Source organism: Sapajus apella, unplaced genomic scaffold, assembly GCF_009761245.1.
Source record: "Sapajus apella isolate SASKATOON/1434 unplaced genomic scaffold, GSC_monkey_1.0 scaffold171, whole genome shotgun sequence".
Taxonomy (NCBI): domain Eukaryota; kingdom Metazoa; phylum Chordata; class Mammalia; order Primates; family Cebidae; genus Sapajus; species Sapajus apella.
The window spans coordinates 1169967-1192662 of record NW_022437111.1 but is presented as its reverse complement, the minus strand read 5'-3'; the positions used below and the strand labels follow the sequence as shown (position 1 = coordinate 1192662).

General features: G+C 37.0%; 1 protein-coding gene across 2 annotated transcripts in view; it reads right to left on the bottom strand.

Moving 5' to 3' along the window:
* KPNA1 (karyopherin subunit alpha 1) overlaps positions 1 to 22696 on the bottom strand; it is an 84576-nt gene that overhangs the window by 57733 nt on the left and 4147 nt on the right. For both annotated transcript variants that reach the window (XM_032267686.1, XM_032267685.1), the window contains exon 2: positions 8766 to 8899. In XM_032267686.1, coding sequence (XP_032123577.1) covers positions 8766 to 8894 — 129 coding nt within the window. In that variant the 5' untranslated portion in view covers positions 8895 to 8899. The remainder of the gene's footprint in view (positions 1 to 8765; positions 8900 to 22696) is intronic.

Here is a 22696-nt window from a genome sequence, read left to right as displayed (position 1 = left end):
CTGCACACTCATGCTCATTGCAGCATTATTCCTAAGGGCCAGGAGGTAGAAGAAGACCACATGTCCATCAATAGATTAATAAAGAAAATGTGGTAATACATACAATGGAATATTATTCTGCCTTAAAGAAAAAGGGATCCTATCACAAGCTACAACATATATGAAACTTGGAGTCATTATGCTGAAGTCAGTCAGTTACAAGAGGACAAATATTGTATGATTCTACTTATACAAGTTATCTAGAGAAATCCAAATCATGGAAACAGAAAGTAGAATGCCAGTTGTCAGAAGCTGGGAAAGGAGAAATGAGGAATACTTGTTCAATGTGGTACAGAATTCCAATTCTGCAAGATGAAAAAATTCTAGATACATGTTGTTTAACAACGTGAATATTGTTAACACTACTGAACTACACACTTTAAAAATGGGTAAGAGGAAAAATTTTATGTTTTCACCAATTATTAATAAAATATTTTTAAAACAGAGTTAAGAGACAGTACCAAATCCAATGTATGACTTCTTATTTCATTTCTGATTAAGAAACCAACATAAGTTTATGTGACAATGTAGAAAATTTGAATGTTGACTAGATGTTTAATATTAAGAAACTGTTAACTTTTTAAAGTATCATAACAGTATTCTGAGTGACCACCCAGCTAATAAAAGCAGAAGGAATGATCACTGTTTAACTCCTATGAAAGTAATGGATCTAGGCAGGGACCATCAAAGACTGCTAAACCTTGAGGTGAAAAGCTGACACAGCTCTTCAATGATTTTTAAGTTTAAAAATCTTTATCTGGGGCCGGGCACAGTGGTTCACTCCTGTAATGCCAACACTTTGGAAAGCGAAGGCAGGAGGATTGCTTGAGGCCAGGAGTTTGAAACCAGCCTGGACAACATAGTTGAGACCCCACCTCTACAAAAATTTTTTTAATCAGCCAGGCGTTGTGTCGCATGCCTGCAGCCCCAGCTACTGGGGAGGTTGAGGTGGGAGGATCACTTTGAACCTGGGAGGCTGAGGCTACAGTGAGTTGTGATCACACCACTACACTCCAGCCAACATGGACAACAGAGAAAGCCTCTGTCTCCAAAAAAGAAAAAAAGAATCTTTATTCTGTAGAGATACATACTGAAGTATTTACAAATAAAATAATTTGATAGCTGGGATTTGCTTCAAAGTAATCTGGGACATTATTTTACTTCTGTCTCACTGCAACATCTGGTGGTGAAGAATTCTGTCAAAGTTCTTTCAAAATTTCTAAGTTGACAGTTTCCTTCGTTAAAGATATTTCATCACTGTCTTCTGGCTTGTATTGTTTACAATGAGCACTTTGATGTCATCCTTATCTCTGTTCCTCTGTATGTAACATGTCTTTAGGTGTTTTTAAGATTTTTTTTTTTTTTTTTTTTTTTTTGAGATGGATTCTCACTCTGTCACCAGGCTGGAGTGCAGTGGAGTGATCTCAGCTCACTACAACCTCCACCTCTTGGGTTCAAGTGATTCTCCTGCTTCAGCCACCCAAGTAGGTGGGACTACAAGCACGCACCACCATGCCCAGCTAATTTTTGTATTTTTAGTAGAGACATGGTTTCTCCATGTTGGCCAGGATAGTCTCAATCTCTTGTGACCTTGTGATCTGCCCACCTCAGTCTCCCAAAGGAGTTTAAGATTGGGTTTGGGCAGTTTGGCTATGATGTGCCATGATGTAGTTTTCTTCGTGTTTCTTGTGATGCCATAGGGATTCACTTAGTTCCTTCAATCAGTGGATTTATAGTTCTTCATTATAAAAGGTTTTCAGCCATTATTTCTTTAAATATTTTTTCTCTTCCACCTTCTCTTTTCCTTTGGGAAACAAGGTTTTATTATGTTGCTCAGCCTGGGCTCAAGCGATCCTCCCATCTCAGCCTCCCAAAGCACTAAGATTTACAGGCATGAACCGCCATGCCTGGCAGAGTCTTTTTTATATCTTCCATGTCTCTAACTTAATTTTTTGAATACATGGAATATGGTACAGTTATAGTAACCATTTAAATTTTATTATCTGTGAACTAACATTTTATCAGTTACGAGTCAGTTTCAATTGATCATTCTCCCCATTATGGTTGTGTTTTCCTGCTTCTTTGCATATGTTACAATCTTTATTTGGATGCCAAACAATGTCAATTTTACCTCATGTACTGGATATTTTTGTATTCCTATAAATATTCTTGAGCTCTGTTTCAGTATACAGCTAAGTTATATGGAAACTGTTTGATTCTTTTGGACTTTGCTTTTGTTTGTCAGGTTAAGTCTGGAGCAGTACTAAGTATACAGCTAAATCTCCACGACTGAGGCAAGGCTCTCCTGAATGCTCTACCTAATCCCTCATGAATCATGAGTTTTTCAGTCTAGCTAGTGGGATAGGCATTATTTCCAGCCCTGTGTAAGTACCAAGCACTGTTCCCTCTAATGCTTTAAAATGATATTTTCTCTAACCTTGAGTAGTTTCCTCAAACACATATGCTGATCAGCATTCTGCTGAATACTTCAGGACAGCCTTTGAAGATCTCCAGGCTTCACTCAATATACAGGTCTCTCTTCTTTGATATTACATCCTACGAACTCTATTTGCTTGCTTTTCACAGACTCTCAGCTCTGCCTCAAGGCAGTGAGGCTGTGGGCTCTGCCTTAGCTCCTCCCCTTTCTATGTTTGCAATCTAGAAACTCAAAACAGTAAGCAGAGATAATCACAGAATTTATCTTATTTGTTTCCCATCTTTAGAGATCACTATATTCCACTGCCTAATGCCTAGTGTGCTGAACTGCTATTTTCATGTACTTTATCTGTTTATTCCTGGATCCTTCAGGTAGAAGGGTATATCCCGGTCCTAGTATTCCATTTGGCCAGAAGCAGGAGTCTTTATAACCTTTTCTGATGCTCAAAATACTCCATTTTTACCCAATGAGAGCTAGTTCAAGTTAGCTCTGAGTCTTTTCAACAAAACTCCAGTGGTCTTAGAAAACTTTTACAAAATATTCCCTATCTTTAACCAAGAACCAGTTATTTTTGCAAAGAACATGGTTCCTTTAAGAGGAAAATTCTAAAGACCTCAGAATGCTAGTGTTCACTGCTACAAGGTAATTTACTATTTCTAGGCCTTTTCAGAACACAACTGGTGTTTTGTTTTGTTTTATTAAAGAAAATACAACATAATTCCCAGTGATATTACCAATTCAAACTTACTTAACTTCTTTTCTTATTTACTTATTTTCTTAAACTAAAAGTATCAGGTTTCTAATATTAAATATGAATTTCCTGTATTCATATACAAATACATATATATAGTTTCATAACTACCAAATTTTATATGATTACCAAAAGCAATATAAGATTTATTTACAATTCTCTTTTGTCCTTAAGATATAAGCTAGCAGAGGAAATCAGTCAAATTACCATAGTTTAAAGGTATACTAAAATAATTCTTCTCTGTGTGGCTTAGCCACAAGCATGACGAACCAGCTCATTTGTTTGCTTCTTTTTAATTTGAAGATTTCTCCTCTTTAATTTTATTTTACAGGTATTTAAAACATTTACATGATTCCAAAATCAAACCTAGTCACTAACATTACATCTACTGGTACTGCAGTATTGCTACCCACAGGCAGTTTGGTATGGCAGGATGCTGTTAGTGATCTCTAAGTACTACAGGTCATGAAAAACACAACTGCTGATCCAGTATTTGACTCAGAACAGCAAAGCCATGTCAACAGTATTCATAACTGCTGGAAAAAATTTAGCAACAGAAAATATTTTTAAATATACAAAAAGTTTCAAGATATGTTAAATGTTATTACTGCAGTGATAAGAACTGTAGCAGCAGTTGTTGGTTAAACAACAAGCGAAATCAAAGGGCAAACTGACCAACATGCAACTGATACTACTAGCTAAAAGAAGCACAGATAAAAACTAGTTTGATAAAAGTGGAATAATGAGAATGATTAGCATATTAAATCTGTCAAAGACAATTTATAATGCAGTAGAAGGTTAGAAAACACGCACATTATGCAACTACTCATGGAAAAAGATTTGGCATGACAGACAACTGCGAAAATCTTTAAAATGACATTAAATCAAATAATTCAAAAAGGGTAATAGAGATCATACAGAATAAGAGATGTGCTACGGTAACCAAATAGCTATAACTAATATCATTTGATAGTTAGTAGTTATAAGAGGTGGCTAAGCATGCAAAGCAATGCTTTGACTATCACATTTTAACTATGCTTTCTTTCCAATCCTGCCCTGCAAAACAAACACAAGATTTGTGTCACAGTGTGCCAGTAAACAACTTTTATCAGGTGGACCTAATGCTGCATGATCCTGTGGAAAGAATACTCATTCAGATGTGGAAGGATCTTGGTTCTACTTATCTGCTATGTAATCTTGGCCAAATCATTCAAACTCAAAATTTTGGTACAAAATAGATGGGTCTGTCTCTGTACTGTTCTACAGAAATATAAGAGCCACAAATGACATTTTAAAATTTCTAGTAGCTACATTTTAAAAAGGAAATAAAAGATAAAATTTTGATAATATATTTTACTTATGCCATGTGCAGAATACTATTTCAATATAAAAAACTGAGATATTTCATTTTTTTTATATGGCATCTTCAACATCCAATGTAAATTTTATACTTATATATATATAAATATCTTAATTTGAATTAGCCACATATTAAATGCTTAATAGCTAATTGTGGCTAGTGATTATCATATTGGACAGCATAGCCCAATCATTTTCAAACTTTTAGTGGGGAAACAGAAGCAGCAGGAGACCCAACTCAGAGCCTCAAAGCTCCACAGAACCTATTTTAACATTGCTGGTCTAGATTATTTCAAAGGTTCTTTCCAGTGACAAAGGCTATTATTCTTTATGGCAATGGTAATTTACATTAAACTGCTATAACCACTTAGCTGAGCTTGAGGACCAGTAATGCTATGAATTTATTTTCTATCCATTGCAGTGTTTTTACATATATATGCTACACTTTATCTTGTCCATAATCAGATACTTAAAGACATTCACAATTATTCTGTAACACATCGGAAAAGAATAACCTACCTCAGAGTCTGGTTGAGATGATTAGAGAGGTTAACTCATTAAGCGCTTAGAATAGTATCTGACATAGCAAATACTCAACATTAACTATTATCAATCAGTACTTCATAATTAATCCACTACACTATTCTAGAACTGTCCAGCTCTATTCACAACAGAATTAAAACATATATAGTTTTTTCTTCCCAAAGGCAATGAAATTTTCACGCCAATTGTAAACTAATCAATATAATAATCAATCTTATATAATGACACAGATCAGAAATAGTAGAATCAGACCTTCCCATCCTTTTAGTCTCAGAAATCCCCACTATGATAAAAGGGACAAGAAACAAAAACAACATGTGCAGCCCCCCGCCATATCTATGACAACAGAAAAACAGATTGAGAAATGACATGAGTTAGAGTAGAGAAAGATCAAACCTAAGAGCCCATGTAGGGATATACTGTTGAGAAGCAAGCCCCCAAACCACAGAGAGCCTTGGAAAGCCTCAGGAGTTTTTCTTAATTGAGACATAACGGAAAGCTGTGGTGAGGTAGCAGACTGAAAACAAGAGCATGGTTTGAAAAAGAGAAAATTAAGAAGAAAACCAGCCTAGTTAAGTCCAAAATTTGACCTACAGGATATGAGGAAGGAAGGAGCTTCTAAATGAACTGACGCAGGAAAATTTCCAAGAACACAGTCTTATACTGAAAGTGACCTTCTTTGTCTTATCACCACACCCACCTACTTCTTGTATTTTTACTAAAGACGGGATTTCACCATGTTGGCCAGGCTGGTCTCAAACTCCTGATCTCAGGTGATCCACCCAGCTCAGCTTCCCAAAGTGCTGGGATTACAGGCGTGAGCCACCGTGCCCAGCCTCATTATAGTTTTAACTTTAATTTTTTTGATAACTAGTGATATTGAGCATTTTACCATGGCCACTTATATGCCTTCTTTTGAGAAATGACATCCTTTTCATGTCCTTTGCCCACATTTTAAGTGAGTTGTTTGTTTCTTATTGAATTGTTTGAGTTGCTTGTATATTCTGGACGTAAGAACTTTGTCAGATCGTGCTGACAAATATTTTCTCCCATTCTGTAGGTTGTCTGTTAAATACATTATTGCTCTTGCTCTGCAGAAGCTTTTTAGTTTAATTGAGCCCCATTTATCTATTTTTGGTTTTGTTTTGTTTTGTTTCCTTTTGAGGACTTAATCATAAATTCTTTGCTTAGACAAATGTCCGGAAGTTTTTCCCAGGTTTTCTTCTAGGATTTTTATAGTTTCAGGTTATACATTTAATTATTTAATTCATCTTGAGTTAATTTTTATATATGGTAGCAATAGTTTCATTCTTTTGCATATGGCTCTCCAATTTTCCCAGCACTATTCATTGAATAGGGTATCCTTTCCCAGTGTATACTTTTGCCAACTTTGTCAAAGATCAGGTAGTTGACAGTATGGGGTTTTATTTCTGGATTCTGTAGTCCGTTCCACTGATCTATATGTCTAGTTTTATACCAGTACTGTGCTGTTTCAATTACTATAACCCTGTAGTATAATTTGACATCAGGTAGTGTGATACCTCCAGCTTTATATTTTGCTTTAGGTGGCTTTGGCTATTGGGGCTCTTTTCTGGTTCCTATGAATCCCAGGATTGTTTTTCTTAATTCCTAATTGGTAACCGGACAGAAGTTGCACTGAATTTGTAGATAGCATTGGGTGGTATATATATTTTATAATGAAGTTTAATGACATGAAATCAGTAGTCACCAAAAGAAACAGAATAAAATGAACACTGTGTAAATGAAAGAGTGCCACTGCTACACCTTCACATGGTTTTATGCCAAATATGATCCCGAGGCTGGTGGTTATATTCAGACCTATACCTGGGTTCACATGTATACATACATGTATTCCATTTAAATATATGAATATAAATATATAACCATGCTGTTATTATTTCTGAGAATAAAAGAGAAATAAATTCCTATAATCCCAGCACTTTGGGAGGCTGAGGCGGGCAGATCACAAGGGCAAGAGATTGAAACCATCCTGGCCAACATGGTGAAACCCCATCTCCATAAAAATACAAAAATCAGCTGGGCATGGTGGCACACGTCTGCAGTCCCAGCTACTCGGGAGACTGAAGCAGAATCGCTTGAACCCAGAGGGCAGAGGTCGTAGTAAGCCAAGATCATGCCACTGCACTTCAGCCTGGCAACAATGAGACTCCATCTCAGGCAAAAAAAAAAAAAAAGAAAGAAAAAAAATAAAAGGAAATTCACCCAAAAAATAGAAGCCAATAAAAAGCTCACTGAAATAAAAGGATCCATTTCCAGTTTAAAAAAAAAAAAAAGAGAGGAAATTTAGTGGATACATTTCAAAAATGATAAAGCAGAAGGTCAAGAACTCATAATTTGCTGCACACAATATAAAGTCTATTACAATATTACAAAGCATCTTAGCCAATAAGAATAATAAAGTGCTTGATTCATACATCTACAACTCTAACAAATAAAATATTGAGGTTGTAATGTACTCTTGGACTTCACCTAAATGGATTATCTAATGCAGTGTTTCATAAAATGTGTTTTGAGAATATTTCACTATAACTACAAAATATTTATAATAGATTATCTTATTTCTCAAGTATGAGGATTCTAACACATTCATCAGCCTTTATGGAATTTCCACAGTAAGGGTCAAACGGTCCTTCAGGCTCCAAAGTCTTTCTTTAGCAAAAAAAAAAAAAAAAAAAAAAGCACTTAAGCCTTATGTCTTTTCCTTTCTTTGCCAAAAGTGATAGACCATTTTGTCAATAGCATTATTTTTCTTCCGGCTCACCGCAACCTCTGCCTCCCAGGTTCAAGTGTTTCTCCTGCCTTAGCCTTCCGAGTAGCTGGGATTACAGGCATGCGCCACCATGTCTGGCTAATTTTGTATTTTTAGTAGAGATGGGGTTTCTCCATGTTGGTCAGGCTGGTCTCAAACTCCCGACCTCAGGTTATCCACCCGCCTTGGCCTCCCAAAGTGCTCAGATTACAGGCGTGAGCCACCACGCCTGGCTTGTCAACAGCATTTTCAATGGAAGGTTTAAAAAAAAAATTAATGTTCTACATGTCTTTATGAATACTTCAGAATTAATCTGGAATAAAAAGACATTCTGTGAATGAAATTTTACTTTAAAATGTTAGCAAAGAAATGTAAAGACAAACATGAATCAAGTTTAGAAAATTGTTAACAATTACTGAATCCAATGGGCCAGTTTATGAGGTTTATTCTCCTTTCTTTTTGTAAATATTTTTAAATTTCCAAGTTTAAGTTTACAATGAACAGCAACACTTTATTGGTCACTTGTGAATTCATTAACAAACATACACGAACACCTTAAGGAAGAAAGTTACACCTTTAGAAAAATAAAATACATTAAAAACAAATAGGCGAAAATATTGAACAGTGGATATACTGAGAAAATGGGAACCTGAGAGACTTCCCCATTCTTGTATATACCACTTTTCAGTACCTCTTTATTCCCACTTCAAAAAAGCATTGTTTGTATTCGGGAGAACGGGAAAACACACACACACACACACACACACACACACACACACGCTGTTAAAATAAAGGAATGGAACATAAAATTATTTAAAAGAAATGAATAAAGGTAAACGATTTACCTGCTCTTCTCTTTTCTGCTTGCGTAACTGCAGTCCTTCTTCCTCCCTCCTTCTGCGCATCTCATCAGGATTCAGAGATTTGTTCTTGTAACTCTTCAGGCGAAAGTTCTCTTTTCCTGGGGTGGTCATGATTTCTACAATAAAAGAGAGGAGGGAATGAATAAGTTTACTGGGAAGAGCTCTATTATTCTAGGAGTTCAGCCTTTTAAACGTGCACAGCCCAGACATATCCCAAAGAGACACCAGAAATGGTTACTTCCCCTCTCCCACTCCTGCCTTTCTTTAAAGTCTTGCTCTGTCCACGCAGACTGGAGTACAGTGGTGCAATCATAGTTCACTGTAGCCTGAAACTCCTGGGCTCAAGCAATCCTCCCACTTCAGTTTCCTGAGTATCTGGGACCACAGGTGCATGCCCCCATGCCTGGCGGATTTTTTTATTTTTTGTAGAGACAGGGTCTTATCATGTTGTCCAGGCTGGTCTTGATCTCCTGGCTTCCAGTGATTCTCCAACCTTGGCCTTCCAAAGTGCTAAGATTTCAGGCATGAGCCACTGCACCTGGCAGGGTTACTTTTTTTTAACAGTTTTATTAAAATGTGCAATTCAACAGTTTTTCGGGTATTTACAGCTTGTACAACCTTCATCACAGTAAATTTTAGGATATTTTAATCGCCTCAAAAAGAAATCCTGTATTGTTTAGCAATTATCCCTATTCTGGACATTTCACATAAACAGAATCATATAATATACAATCTTTTGTGACTGGTTTCTTTCACTTAGCACATTTTCAAGGCTCATCCATGTTGTAGTACATATCAGTACTTCATTCCTTTTTATGGCTAAATAATATTCCATTCTATGTATAAACCCAATTATATTTATCCATTCATCAGCTAATGGACATTTGGACTGTTTCCATCTTTCAGCTATTATGAATAATGCTTCTACAAATGTTTGTGGTCAAGCTTTACACAGATACATTTTCATTTCTCTTGGGTATGTATCTAGGAGTAGAATTGCTGGGTCATATGGTAACTATGTTTAATTGCTTAAGAAACTGCTCAACTATTTTTTCCATGTGGCTGTACCATTTTATATTCCTATCAGCAGCGTATAAGGCTTGTAGTATCTCCACATCCTTGCCAGCACTTTGCTATTAAAATTTTCACTGAAACCATCCTAGTGGGTGTGAAGTGGCATCTCATTGTGGTTTTGGTTTTCAATCCCCTGATGACTAATGAGATAAGAGCATCTTTTCACATATATATTTGGTAACTGTATATCTCCCATTAAAACAAAGTCTATTCAGAGCCTTTGCCCATTTTTAAATTCAGTTATTTGTCCTTTTATCATTGAGTTGTAAGAGTTCTCAATACATTCTAGATAAAGGTCCTTTATCAGATATGCTTTGCAAATATATTCTATCAATTGTCTTTTCACCTTCTTGGTGTGCTTTCAAACACAAAAGTTTTAATTTTGATGAAGTCCAAATTAATCTTTTTTTTTTTCCTTTGTTCACGCTTTTGGTGTCATATCCAAGAATCCTTAACCTTGTGTTTCTTTCCAAGAGTTTTATCTGTTACATTTAAGTCTGTGATCCATTTTAATTTTTCTTTGTAGCATGATATAAGATTCTAACATCATTTTTTTGCAGGTGTCTACCCAGTTGTCTCAACACTATTTGTTGAAAAGACTCCTCTTTATGGAATGGTCTTGGTACCTGCTATAGACTGAATGTGTCTCACCCAAAATTCATATGTTAAATCCTAACTCCCAATGTGATAGTGTTTGAAGGTGAAGCCTTTGGAAGATGATTAGCCCATAGCAGTGGAGTCCATATGATAGCATTAAAGCCCTTAAAAAGAGACCCCAAAGAGCTTTATGGGTAGTTCTGTGACTATTAATTCAATGTCTATTCAGATTGTCTATTCCTTATTGAGTCAGTTTTGGTAGTTTTTGTCTTTCCACCACTTCATCTAAGTCATTTAATTTACTGGGATACAACTGTTTTTTTTTTTTTTTTTTTTTTTTTTTTTGCCGGGGTTTTGTTCTTTCACCAGGCTGGAGTGCAGTCGTGCAATCTCGGTTCACTGCAACCCCTGTCTCCTGGGTTCAAGCCATTCTCCTGCCTCAGCCTCCTGAGTAGCTGGGATTACAGGCATGTACCACCATACCTGGCTAACTTTTGTTATTTTCAGTAGACAGGGTTTCACCATACTGCCAGGCTGGTCTCGAAACTCCTGACCTCAGAAGCTCTACCCGCCTCTGCCTCCCAAAGTGCTGGGAGTATAGGAGTGAGCCACCACGCCCAACCACAAGTGATAATAGTATTTTTTTACAATCTTTTTAATTTTTATAAGGTCACTAGTAATGTCCCCCTTTTTTTTTTTTTTTTTTTTTCCAGACACTTTCTCACTCTGTTGCCTGGGCTGGAGAGTACAGTGGCATAATCATGGCTCACTGCAGCATCTACCTCCTGGCTCAAGCAATCCTCCCACCTCAGCCTCCCAAGTGTCTGGGACTACAGGCACATGCCCAGATTATTACTTTTTTTTGGTTGGGACAGGGGTGGGGGTTAAAGATGGGGTCTCACCATGTTGCCCAGGCTGGTCTCAAACTTCTGGGTTCAAGTGATCCTCCTGTCTTGGCCTCCCAAAGTGCTGGGATTATAAGCATGAGCCACTACACTCGGGTAATTTGAAAAACGTTGAGTTTTTCTCAATCTAGCTAAAAGTGTATCAATTCTGTTTATCTTTAATGCTCGCTATTGTTTTCCTATTCTCTATGTGATTACTTTCCACTCTATTATTTGCTTCCTCTGCTTGCTTCAGGTTTACTCTGCTCTCCATACCTCAGTCACTTAAAGTAGAAGGTTAGGTTACTGATTTGAGATCTTTCTTCTTTTTTAACAAGGGCATTCAAAACTAAGTTTCCCTTTAAGCACTAATTTAGCTGTACCCATAACTATTCCTACACAATGCTTTCATTTTCATTTATCCCAAAGTGTTTTCTGATTTCCCTTTTGATTTCTCCGTGGACCCATCAGATATTTGGAGTATATTCTTTAACTTACATATTTGTTTCTCAAATTTCTTCCTGTTATTGATTTCTCATTTCTTCCCATTATGGTCAAAGAACATGTTTTGTATTAATATAATCCTTTTAAATGTATCTAGCTTGTTTTATAGCCCAGTAAATGCACATGTAACATTTTCTATCCTGGAAAATACAGATTTCCAGGATATACATGTTTCCATTTGAAAATACATATTTTGGACTATTACTGGCTGGTAGTATGGTCTATACATCTCTGTTAGGTTTAGTGGGTTTATTATACTGATTCCTTCTTGACCTTCCACCAAGTTGTTCTGTCTTCTATTGAAAGTGGGGTACTAAAGTCTCCAACTCTTATCACTAAATTCTCTCTGTCAGTTTTTGCTTCTCTCATTCACTTACTGTTTATGTCCTATGACCATTTCCAGAGGCTTTCCATGGTTGTTTTTGAAATATTTTACCCTAGGTTTACTGGGGAGTTGGGTCAGCAGAACTTCTTATTATGCTAAAAGCTGCATAAATAATTACTTATATGAAGATGATTTTGATGCAAACCTGAGTTGAGAATCACTGATTTATAACATGCTGGCACATCTTCTATTTCATCTGGATCTGTTAACAAACCTTTATTGCAGAAACTATCTTCTCATCTTTTATAGGTAAGGAATCAGAAGGCTCACAAAAGTTAAGTGAGTTGGCCGGGGTTACACACTTAATACAAGATATGAATGCAAGTCTCATTATACACCCAGTGATCTATTGAGATAGACTGAATAGTATCATCCCCCCAAAGCTCTTATGTTGACACCCTAACCACCAGTGTGACTTGTATTTGGTTATGGTGCTTTTTAGGAGATAAAGTTAAATGAGGTCATGAGAGTCCTACCCTGACAAGACTGGTGTCATTATAAGAGAATGAGACATTAGAGACTTCTCTGAGAGATACAGAGAAAGGCTGTATGAGGAGACAAGAATGCAGCTGTCTGCAAGCAAGAGAGTCCCCAGAAATGAACCCTGCTGGCACCCTAATCTTGAATTTTAGCTTTCGGAATTGTGAGAAAATAAATTTCTGCTTAAGCCACCCAGTCTGCAGTATTCTGTCATGGCTGCCTGCATAGATTAATATATCGACTCAGTGGAAATTTGGCAGAAACTTTATCAGACAAAAAGGTGGGTGTAATATGGATGAGAATTTGTGAATTCCAAGGAAATCATATTTAAAGGTGCTGAAAAATGATATGAAGAGTGCTGGTTTCCTGAAGCAGGCAGCATTTTAGCTATGAAATATCACAATATGGCACAATAATAGCAGTGTTGCAATGATGACCCAAATTCAAAATCCGGATAGGGCGTGGGAGCTTACACCTGTATTCCCAGCACTCTGGGACACCAAGGTGGGGAGGATCATTTGAGCCGAGGAGTTTTGTAGCGGCCTTGTCTACACAAAAAATTTAGACAGGCATGGTGGCAGGCACCTGTGTCGTCCCAGCTACTTGGGAGACTAAGTTGGGAGCATCACTTGAGCCCAGGAGGTCAATGCTACAGGGAGCCAAGATTGTATCACTGAGCAAAATTCCATCTCAAAAACAAAAAAGGATTCGTTAAGTTTCAGTTTCAGGTCAAAAAAAGGGAAAACCCAATAGCAGAGTCTACCAAGACCAAAAGTCTAAAATTAGACTGAAGGAAGTAACTTAGAGGTCTGTATTCAATGTGGAACTGCAAGGGTAAGCAATTAAAACCAGTGTTGGGAGCATGCATACATATATACAAAGAAAGAATAAGTGATAAATAGGATAAAAGATAAAAAGAACAATTGAGAAATGTCAACGAAAGGCACATAGGAAGTCTCTTGCACTTCTTACAATATTTTTGTAGTTTGAAATGTTTTCAGAATTTTTTAAAAATCTAAAAGAAATGTCACACAAAAATTAAATATTCACCAGCTTTTTTATTAAAGTGTCATAAGCAGCAAGTTGAATAAATTAAGCCTAGCCTTCTACAAGTCCCATGTTCAAATTTGCTTTGCAGAATAATGTACAGAAGATAGTAGACTTCTGTGAGCCTGTTTCCTCATCTGTACAATAAAGATAATGATACTTTATAAGAATGAAGAACAACAACACATAAAAGCATACTTCACACAGTCTGGCTCTTTTTAGTTTACACTTGTGAGTTACTGAAATGGTCATTATTTTTTTCTTTTGAACTATTAAGTATGGTGAATTATATTAATAGACTTCCTAATACCAAATTATCCTATTTCTTTGAATAAACACACTTGGTCATGGTGTGTATTACCCCTTTTCAATTCTATTTGTCATATTTGTCACACAGAGCTGTTTGAAAAAAAACAAGGTTATGATTCCAATTATATGACATTCTGGACGAGGTAAAACCAGAAGCAAAACCCAGTGGTTGCCTGGTGTTTGGGAGGAAGGCAGGATTAACAGGTGGAACACAGGAGATAGTTTTAGGGCAGGAAAACTATTCCATATGACATGATAATAGTTAATGCATGCTATTATACATCTGTCAAAACCCAAGGAACGTACACACTAAGAATGAACCATAATGTAAACCAAGGACTCAGGGTGAGGATGATGTGCCAATGTAGGTTCATCAATTGTTTTAGCCTGTTCAGGCTGCTGTAACAAAACACTATCAACTAGGTGTCTCACAAGCAACAGAAATTTAATTCTCGCAGTTCTGGAGACTGGAAAATCCAAATCAAGACCCTCGCTGATTCAGTATCTGGCGAAGGCCTACTTTCTGGTTCACAGATGACCATTTTTTCACTGTGTACTCACATAGCAGAAGAAGCTAAGGACCTCTCTCAGATCTCATGTAAGGATACTAACTTCGTTCATGAGAGCTCCATTATCATGACCTAATAACCCTCACCCAAAGGCCCCATCTTCAAACACCACCACACTGGAGACTGGGTTCAACACATGAATTGTAAGGGGAGATAAACATTCGGTCTACAGCATTACTTGTAACAAAAGAACCATTCTGGAGCTGAATGCTGATGGCGGGAAAGTCTATATTCATGTGGGGGCAAGGGGTTGATGGGAATCCTGTACTTTCCATTCAATTTTGCTATGAATTGCAAACCGCTCTAAGAAAGAGAAAGAGAGAGAGAGAGAGAGAGAGAGAGAGAGAGAGAGAGTGTGTGTGTGTGTGTGTGTGTGTGTGTGTGTGTGTGTGTATTTTTAGGCTTCCCTAAGAGGGAATCTCATTTATGGATACTGGTAAGGAGATTTTTATGTTTCACGCCTTTCACTATATGACTTATGACTTCAATGGATGTATTTAGACTTTTGGTGAAAGAGAGAGATTTTTTAAAACATAAAAATCTCCTTACCAGTATCCATATATGAGATTGGTTGCCCATTCTTAAGATGGAGAGGGTAACACATTTGTTCTGTTGGAGAGATTTTTTTTTTTTAAGCACTAGCTTCAACTGTCCCTCTAAAGAGTCTGATTAACTGGTCTGAGGCAGACACCTTTGGGTTTTTCTTCCATTTAAGAGTGGGCTGGGAACCGTGGCTCACACCAGTAATCCCATCACTTTGGGAGGCCAAGGGGCAGGCAGACCACTTGAGGTCAGGAGTTCGAGACCAGCCTGGCCAATATGGTGAAACCCCGTCTCTAATAAAAATACAAAAATTAGCCAGTATGGTGGCATGTGCCTGTAATTCAAATTACCTGAGAGGCTGAGGCATGAGTATGGCTTGAACCCGGGAGGCAGAAGTTGCAGTGAGCCAAGATTGTACCACTGCATGTCTCAAAAAAAAAAAAAAAAAAAGATCCAAGCAAATTCTGATACTGTATGCATCTGCAGTTGAAAATCACTATAGTAGAGCAAAAGTTTTATTGTAAAAAGAAGAAAATGAAGGCTGAAGTTGAACTGAGGATACCTTTAATGGGAAAGAAAGAAAATAAATCTCTATGTCTATGGTAAGAGGAATAACAAGTAATTGCATGAGAAAATTAGTTTATCCTAAGCAAATATGTTTAGGTATTATCACCTAAACTATTAATTAAAAATTTTAAGTTATTGTCAATTGCTTTTCAAAGTACCCTCTCAGGAATCAGAAGCCTTCAAAATTGAAGTCATTATACCTTATCTTCCTCTTGTTTTCTAGAGAAATAAAGCCAAAGAAGCAATAAACTAAACACAAGATGCAATACTGGTGGTAAAACAGAAACACGCTATTCTTTCAAAAAGAGATCCCCCACTTTCTCCTTCATGTCCATTTACTCAATTATCAAATTTTGCTTATTCTATCCAAAGTTTTTGATTTTAACTGTTCCTATCTCTTCCCACTGCTACCAGCCTGGTTCAAGTCTGTGTCAAGTGACACCTAGATAACTGCAACAGCTCTAAACCAGCATTCTTAACCTCAGACTCTGCTCTTCAATTCATCAGACTCTGCTCTTCAATTCATCCTCACATATCCCTCAGATTAATCTCAATATGCTTTTCACTATATCACTTCAATGGGTAAGAACTACAATGCTTTTAACCACTTTTTAGATCAAGTCTAAACTTCTTAGTCCTGCAAGATCCCTTTGTCTGGATTCATTCAATACTGTCTCCACTCTCCACCAATCTAAACCCAAAACAATGAGTGTAGCTCTTTTGATATTTTCATTATATTCAAGATATTTTATATTCAGTGTGCTGAGTCAGCCCATCTAATCAGTAAATCTCAAATACATTCTAAATGTTCTGAATACTTAAAATCTGTAATACTTTTGGTAGAACTTGAAATGCTAATATACTTAATTCCATCATATAAATCACTCATAACTTTATTAGAAAGTATATTATATGCATTTAATATTAAAAACCAAACTACAAGAAAGTATGGCCACAAAAAAGGTTATGAATTTAAATATAAGTGGAGTATAAGTCTAAAGTGTTCAGTTCTTTTGAAAATATAAATTATTCACATTAATAGCTTCTAGTCAAATGGCAATAGGTCTGTTTAAAAGATTTTTAAAAAATCTTTTAAAGATTGGCTCTTGTTGCCCAGGCTGGAATGCAGTGATACGACCTCGATTTGCAACAACCTCCGCCTCCTAGGTTCAAGCAATTCCCCTGCCTCAGCCTCCCGAGTAGCTGGGACTACAGGAATCCGCCACCATACTCAGCTATTTTTGTTGTTGTTGTTTTTTCAGTAGAGACGGGGTTTTTCCACGTTGGTCAGGCTGGTGTCGAACTCCCAACCTCAGGTGATCCACCTGCCTCGGCCTCCCAAAGTGCTGGAATTACAGGTGTGGCCACTGCACCCAGCCTAAAATATTTTAATAGAAATTAGAGAAGAAAATTAAAATTTGAAATACCCTACCCATTCTTTTCCTACAAGATAATTAAGGAGTAGCTTTATTTTTATTAACAGCATTTCCAGGTTGAATGAAACCAAAGTTTGAAGAATCCTGCCATAAAGGCTTTCCTATAAGAAGTCAACGTGGCAGACATATACATGATTCATAGGTGTTCATCTCTGGACTCATAGCTCTAACCAATAATCCAATGGGAATACATATTTTATTTCACAGCCCAGTTTCAAATGTTTTCCTGTGAGAGGTTTATCATAACCTTCGGCCCAAATTCTGACCCCAACTCCCAGTATCTACAGGTTCCCAAGATGGGAATTTCTCCAAAGACATTCTCAATATCAAAACATTTAAAGGAAAATATTTGTCAAGGATTTGGAGAATTCAAACTCTGAGTTCAATAATTGCACTTTTGGAATGTACACAAAAGAAATAAAACTAGCAGTATGTGTAAGAATGTTCACTACAGTGTGATTATTCTAGTGAAAAACTGTAAACAACCTGAAAGTTCCAATATGAGGCTTGGTTAAAGGAAATGTTTACAATATACTGAGAAAACAGAACACTAACATTAAAAAAATGAATGCTGAGAGCAAAAACTCAACCTACATTATTCTCCATACTTCCGAAAAATATTTGATAACTTAAGAAATCAGAATACAGCCAGACATAGTGGTTCACGCCTGTAATCCCAGGACTTTGGGAGGCCAAAGCAGGCAGATCATCTGAGGTCAGGAATTCCAGACCAGCCTGGCCAATATGGCGAAACCCCATCTCTGCTAAAAATACAAATATTAGCCAAGCGTGGTGGCGGACACCTGTAATCCCAGCTACTTGGGAGGCTGAGGCAGGAGAATCTCTTGAAGCCAGGAGATGGAGGTTGCAGTGAGCTGAGATCACACCACTGCATTCCAGTCTGGGCGACAGAGCGAGACTCTGTCTCGAAAAGCAAAAAAAAAAAAAAAAAAAAATCAGAATATAAAAATTTATATATGGAAATATTATTTTATCTTCCAAATTTTCTATGATAAGCAATACACTAATTATACAATAAGAAAAACTTTTAAAAAGTAGAGCTGAAAGCATATATTTACTACGATAAAGCTTATCAACCTACCTAAGACACTGAATTTCTGTATTTTACACTAGAATTTTTTCAGCTCTGTATGCTGTTACTTCATGAGAAGTTCTGATCTTTATGAAGGAGAAAAATTATCTCTTATCTAAAAGTTGAATTTTTTTGTGGAGGGGTGGGTTAAAAAACAAAAATCTTTTCAGAAGGTGACATAAATGGTTCGTTCCCTTGGTAGTAAAAAAATTTTTTTTAAACTCTGTAATTGTAAAAACTTGCCTTCATTCAATTCATATCCACTACTGAATTTAGAACCACTGTAATATATCTGTTTTGTGTACATTTATGAGGGTTTTCAAATTTCAAATTAGGAATCAGCACATACAGAATGAGCTTTTCTTCCCAAATCATACTAACAACTTGAATCCTGAAATTTAATTTTAACCTTCAATACTAAGCACACAGTGGTCATTAAAATGCTGTGGAAAGAACGAACAGCACCGGGCGCGGTGGCTCACGCCTGTAATCCCAGCACTTTGGGAGGCCAAGCCGGGCGGATCACCTGAGGTCAGGAGTTCAAGACCAGTCTGACCAACATGGTGAAACCCTGTCTCTTAAAAAAAATAAAAAATAAAAAATAAATTAAAAATTTAAAAAAAAAAAAAAAAAGGAAAGAATGAACAGCAAAGAGTTTATGTAAAGAAACAAAATGGTGGACATGGTAGAATGCTAAAATTATAAAGAAACATTTTTTTCAAATAAATGAGCCAGAACCACAGCATAGAAAGAATACGGAGAGAATCACAGATGATGTCAACACCTAAAAGGAGCCATAAAATAAATTATATTTCACCAGCAAAGTGGAAAACTCTGAAGCCTAACCTGCAAAGGAAGAAGTCAACAAGAAACAAGCTGATTCACACTACCTACCCACAAACAGGAGGCTTCAGACAGATTACCCAGGTACTATCCCTCCTTAAGTGTAGTGAGAGTTGGACTCAAAATCAGGTTTGTTGAAAGTCTACAAAACAGCCATCACATGCCCAGATTTCACAACCAGACAACCATCCTTCAGTAATCCCTTCAAATGGGTGTTCCAATGCAGGTGAGGGTGCGAATGAGGTGCCTTATTGAAAACAGAATTACATGAGCACAACAGTAAAAACTTCTAAGCTTCTTTTCTAAAATGAATTCTCAAAATATGGCAGCCAGATATACATTCTCCTGGCAAGAGATTGAAGACTCTCTTCATCAGGGAAGCTGGCTAGCCCAAGATAAACAAACCTATGAGTACATGCTGTCCTGCCCTCACCCCCCAAAAATGGCCACTAGCTACTCTCTCCACCCTTAAACAAGCCACACTCATAGAGTTCCAATTCAGTTTTTGGCACTTCACTCTTAAACATGAATGGACAGCCACAAGACTACCAGACATCTGGGGAAAGCCTCTATAAAGAAAGACAACAATAACAAAATTTTTAAAACTATCATTAATATCCCCAGAAAGAATACAGAATCTATGAAACAACACAAATATACTGTAAAATAAGAATGAGAGGCTGGACACAGTGGCTCATGCCTGTAATCCCGGCACTTTGGGAGGCTGAGGAGGGCGATCACTTGAGGTCAGGGGTTCAAGGCCAGCCTGGCCAACATGGTGAAACCCCGTTACTACTAAAAACACAAAAACTAGCCAGTCATGGTGGTGGGCGCCTGTAATCCCAGGAGGCTGAGTAAGGAGATCACTTGAACTGGGAAGGCAGAGGTTGCAGTAAGCCAAGATCACACTACGTACTGCACTCCAGCCTGGGCAAGAGTGAGACTCTGTCTCAAAAAAAAAAAAAAAAAAAAAAGAAAAAAATTATAATGAGATCTATGAAATTTAAAATATGGATAGAAGTTAAAAATTCAACAGAAGGGTTGGTAGATAACACTGAGGAAGTCTCTCAAGAAACTGAAGAAAAAAGACTAAGGGATGGAAAACAAGGAGTAGGAGAAAGAACATTAGAACAACCTAAGAGTTTCCATACTCAAAAAATACAAATTCCAAAAAGACAGAACACAAAGTTGATAAGGAAAAGATTAACGAAATAATTTTGACTATCTGTTCCCTGAAAGTCACTATGGACAAAATTAACAGAAAGGAGGACAGACTTAGAGAATACATTTTCTAAGTCTAATATCAACAGACTATTCAAATCTAAACTCCACGAGGAAATTCTGCAAATCAAAAAAGAAACCCAAGTAAAGACAAAGGACAAAACAGACAATTAACAAAAAGAACAAACTAAATGGATCCAAGAGATGCTCAAATTCTTTAGTAATCAAAGAATGTAAGCTGAAACAAAAAGATACTCCTTCTCCCATCCCTGGAACCTAAGGGATCCTCCCACCTCAGCCTCAGGAGCTGAGGTTACAGGCACACACCATAGCACCCAGCTGAGATTCTATTTTTATACTCATCAGACTGACAAAAAAATAGAAAATGGCCAGGCGTGGTGGCTCACATCTGTAAGCCCAGCACTTTGGGAAGCCAAGGCAGGCGGATCAGGAGTTCAAGACCAGCCTGGCCAACATGGTGAAACCCAGTCTCTATTAAAAATACAAAAATCAGCCAGGTGAGGCCACAGCAGGCAGATCACCTGAGGTCAGTTCAAGATCAGCCTGGCCAACATGGTGAAACCCAGCCTCTACTAAAAATACAAAAATTAGCCGGGTGTGGTGGCAGGCCCCCTGTAACCCCAGCTACTCATGAGCCTGAGGCAGAAGAATGACTTGAGCCCAGGGGGCAAGATGGAGGTTGAGATCCCACCACTGCACTCACCTGGGTGACTAAGCAAGACTGTGTATCACAAAAAAAAAAAAAACAGTAAGTTAGATAAACCCAAGAAAGACAAAGATATGGGCAAAGAACTCTCAAGCACTCAAGTAGACACATAAACGAATTCTCCCATTCCATGCCCAGGGAATCATAATCTTGGGTATATACATCCTAGAGAACTTCCTACACAGGTCCATAATGATGTACAAGTATATTTAACACGGTATTTGAGATAGCAGAAAGGCAACTCAGGAGTCAATTCCTAGGGAATGACAAGTAAAATGGGGTAGACATGCATTATAGAATTCTACATTAGACACAACTATATGTACATACAACAAAACAGAAAGGTCCCTAAATCAATGTTGAATAAAAAAGAAAAAGACCTTTGCAAGGTCTATAACACAATACCTAAACTAAGTGTACATACCTCCACTACATATTTCACAATGTTTCTCATATAAACAAGGAATGTACCAACCACAATGTTATAGGAAGACATAACATAAGTAGGGCTCAGAAATTTAAGAGAAAAATTTAAAGGAATTTTTATGATCTGATAAGTGTGACAAGAACTGAGAAGCATAATTCATTCCAAAAGTCTTTTTACCTAAGCTCCAAATAACAAAAACTTCCCAAAACTAAAGGATGTGAACTCCCAGCTTATAAAGGCCCATGGAATGCTCTTAAACAAAAAAAGACCCATACCTAAACATAGCATCATGGAATTTTGAGGATTAAAAATATCCTAAAAGCTTCTAGAGATTGGGGGTCAGAAAGGGAAGGTCACATACAAATGAAAAATCAGATTGGCTTTAGATTTCAACAGTAGCACTGGAAGAAAGAAAACAATGAAACTATGACTAGCAAACTTGAAGTAAAAGTTACTTTCAACTCAGAATTTTATACCCAGCCAAATTATTGATCAAATGTGAAGGAAGAATATTTTTTTTTCAGTCAGGTAAAATGTCAGAAAGTTTTTGTTTTCTATGTATCCTTTCTTAGAAAGTTACTAAAAAATGTACTCCAAGGAAATAAGTAAGCCAATAAAGAAAATACAGGAAACAGCAAACAGGGGAACCAGTACAGGGGAGGATAAAGAATTTTAAGGATGATGAAAAGAGAAGACCCAGGATAACAACTACGAAATAGGCCTAGAAAGTAACCAGTCCTAGTTGCATTAAGAGGTTCCAGGTTAGCTGTCTCAGGAAATGAAGCAAACAACAACAAAAAATACTTTCTAGAAAAACAAAAATGCATTAAAAGAAGAAATGGTGTCATAGTACTCTACATGGGTCAGCTGTGAACATTTACATAGGTATAATACTGTAAACACTAAATATTGGCTTAATAAACACCTGTGATAACTATAATTGTGGAGGATGGTAGAGGCAGTTTGTGCGTATAGAGGTGAATCTATATGTGAAACAGTAAGGAACATCTCGCCTAGAAGAAAGCCAGTAATATCTAATATCTATAATTGCTATATCAAGAAACAGCAATAAAAGCAAGTTACTGTATTTATAAATATGAAAGCAAACACAAGAGGAAACAGCTAGGAGAAAGAAAATGGTAGCTTCTAAAGTGCAGATGCTGGGACAGAAAACAGCTGCTTTTCAGATATTCTAATTTTAAAACTG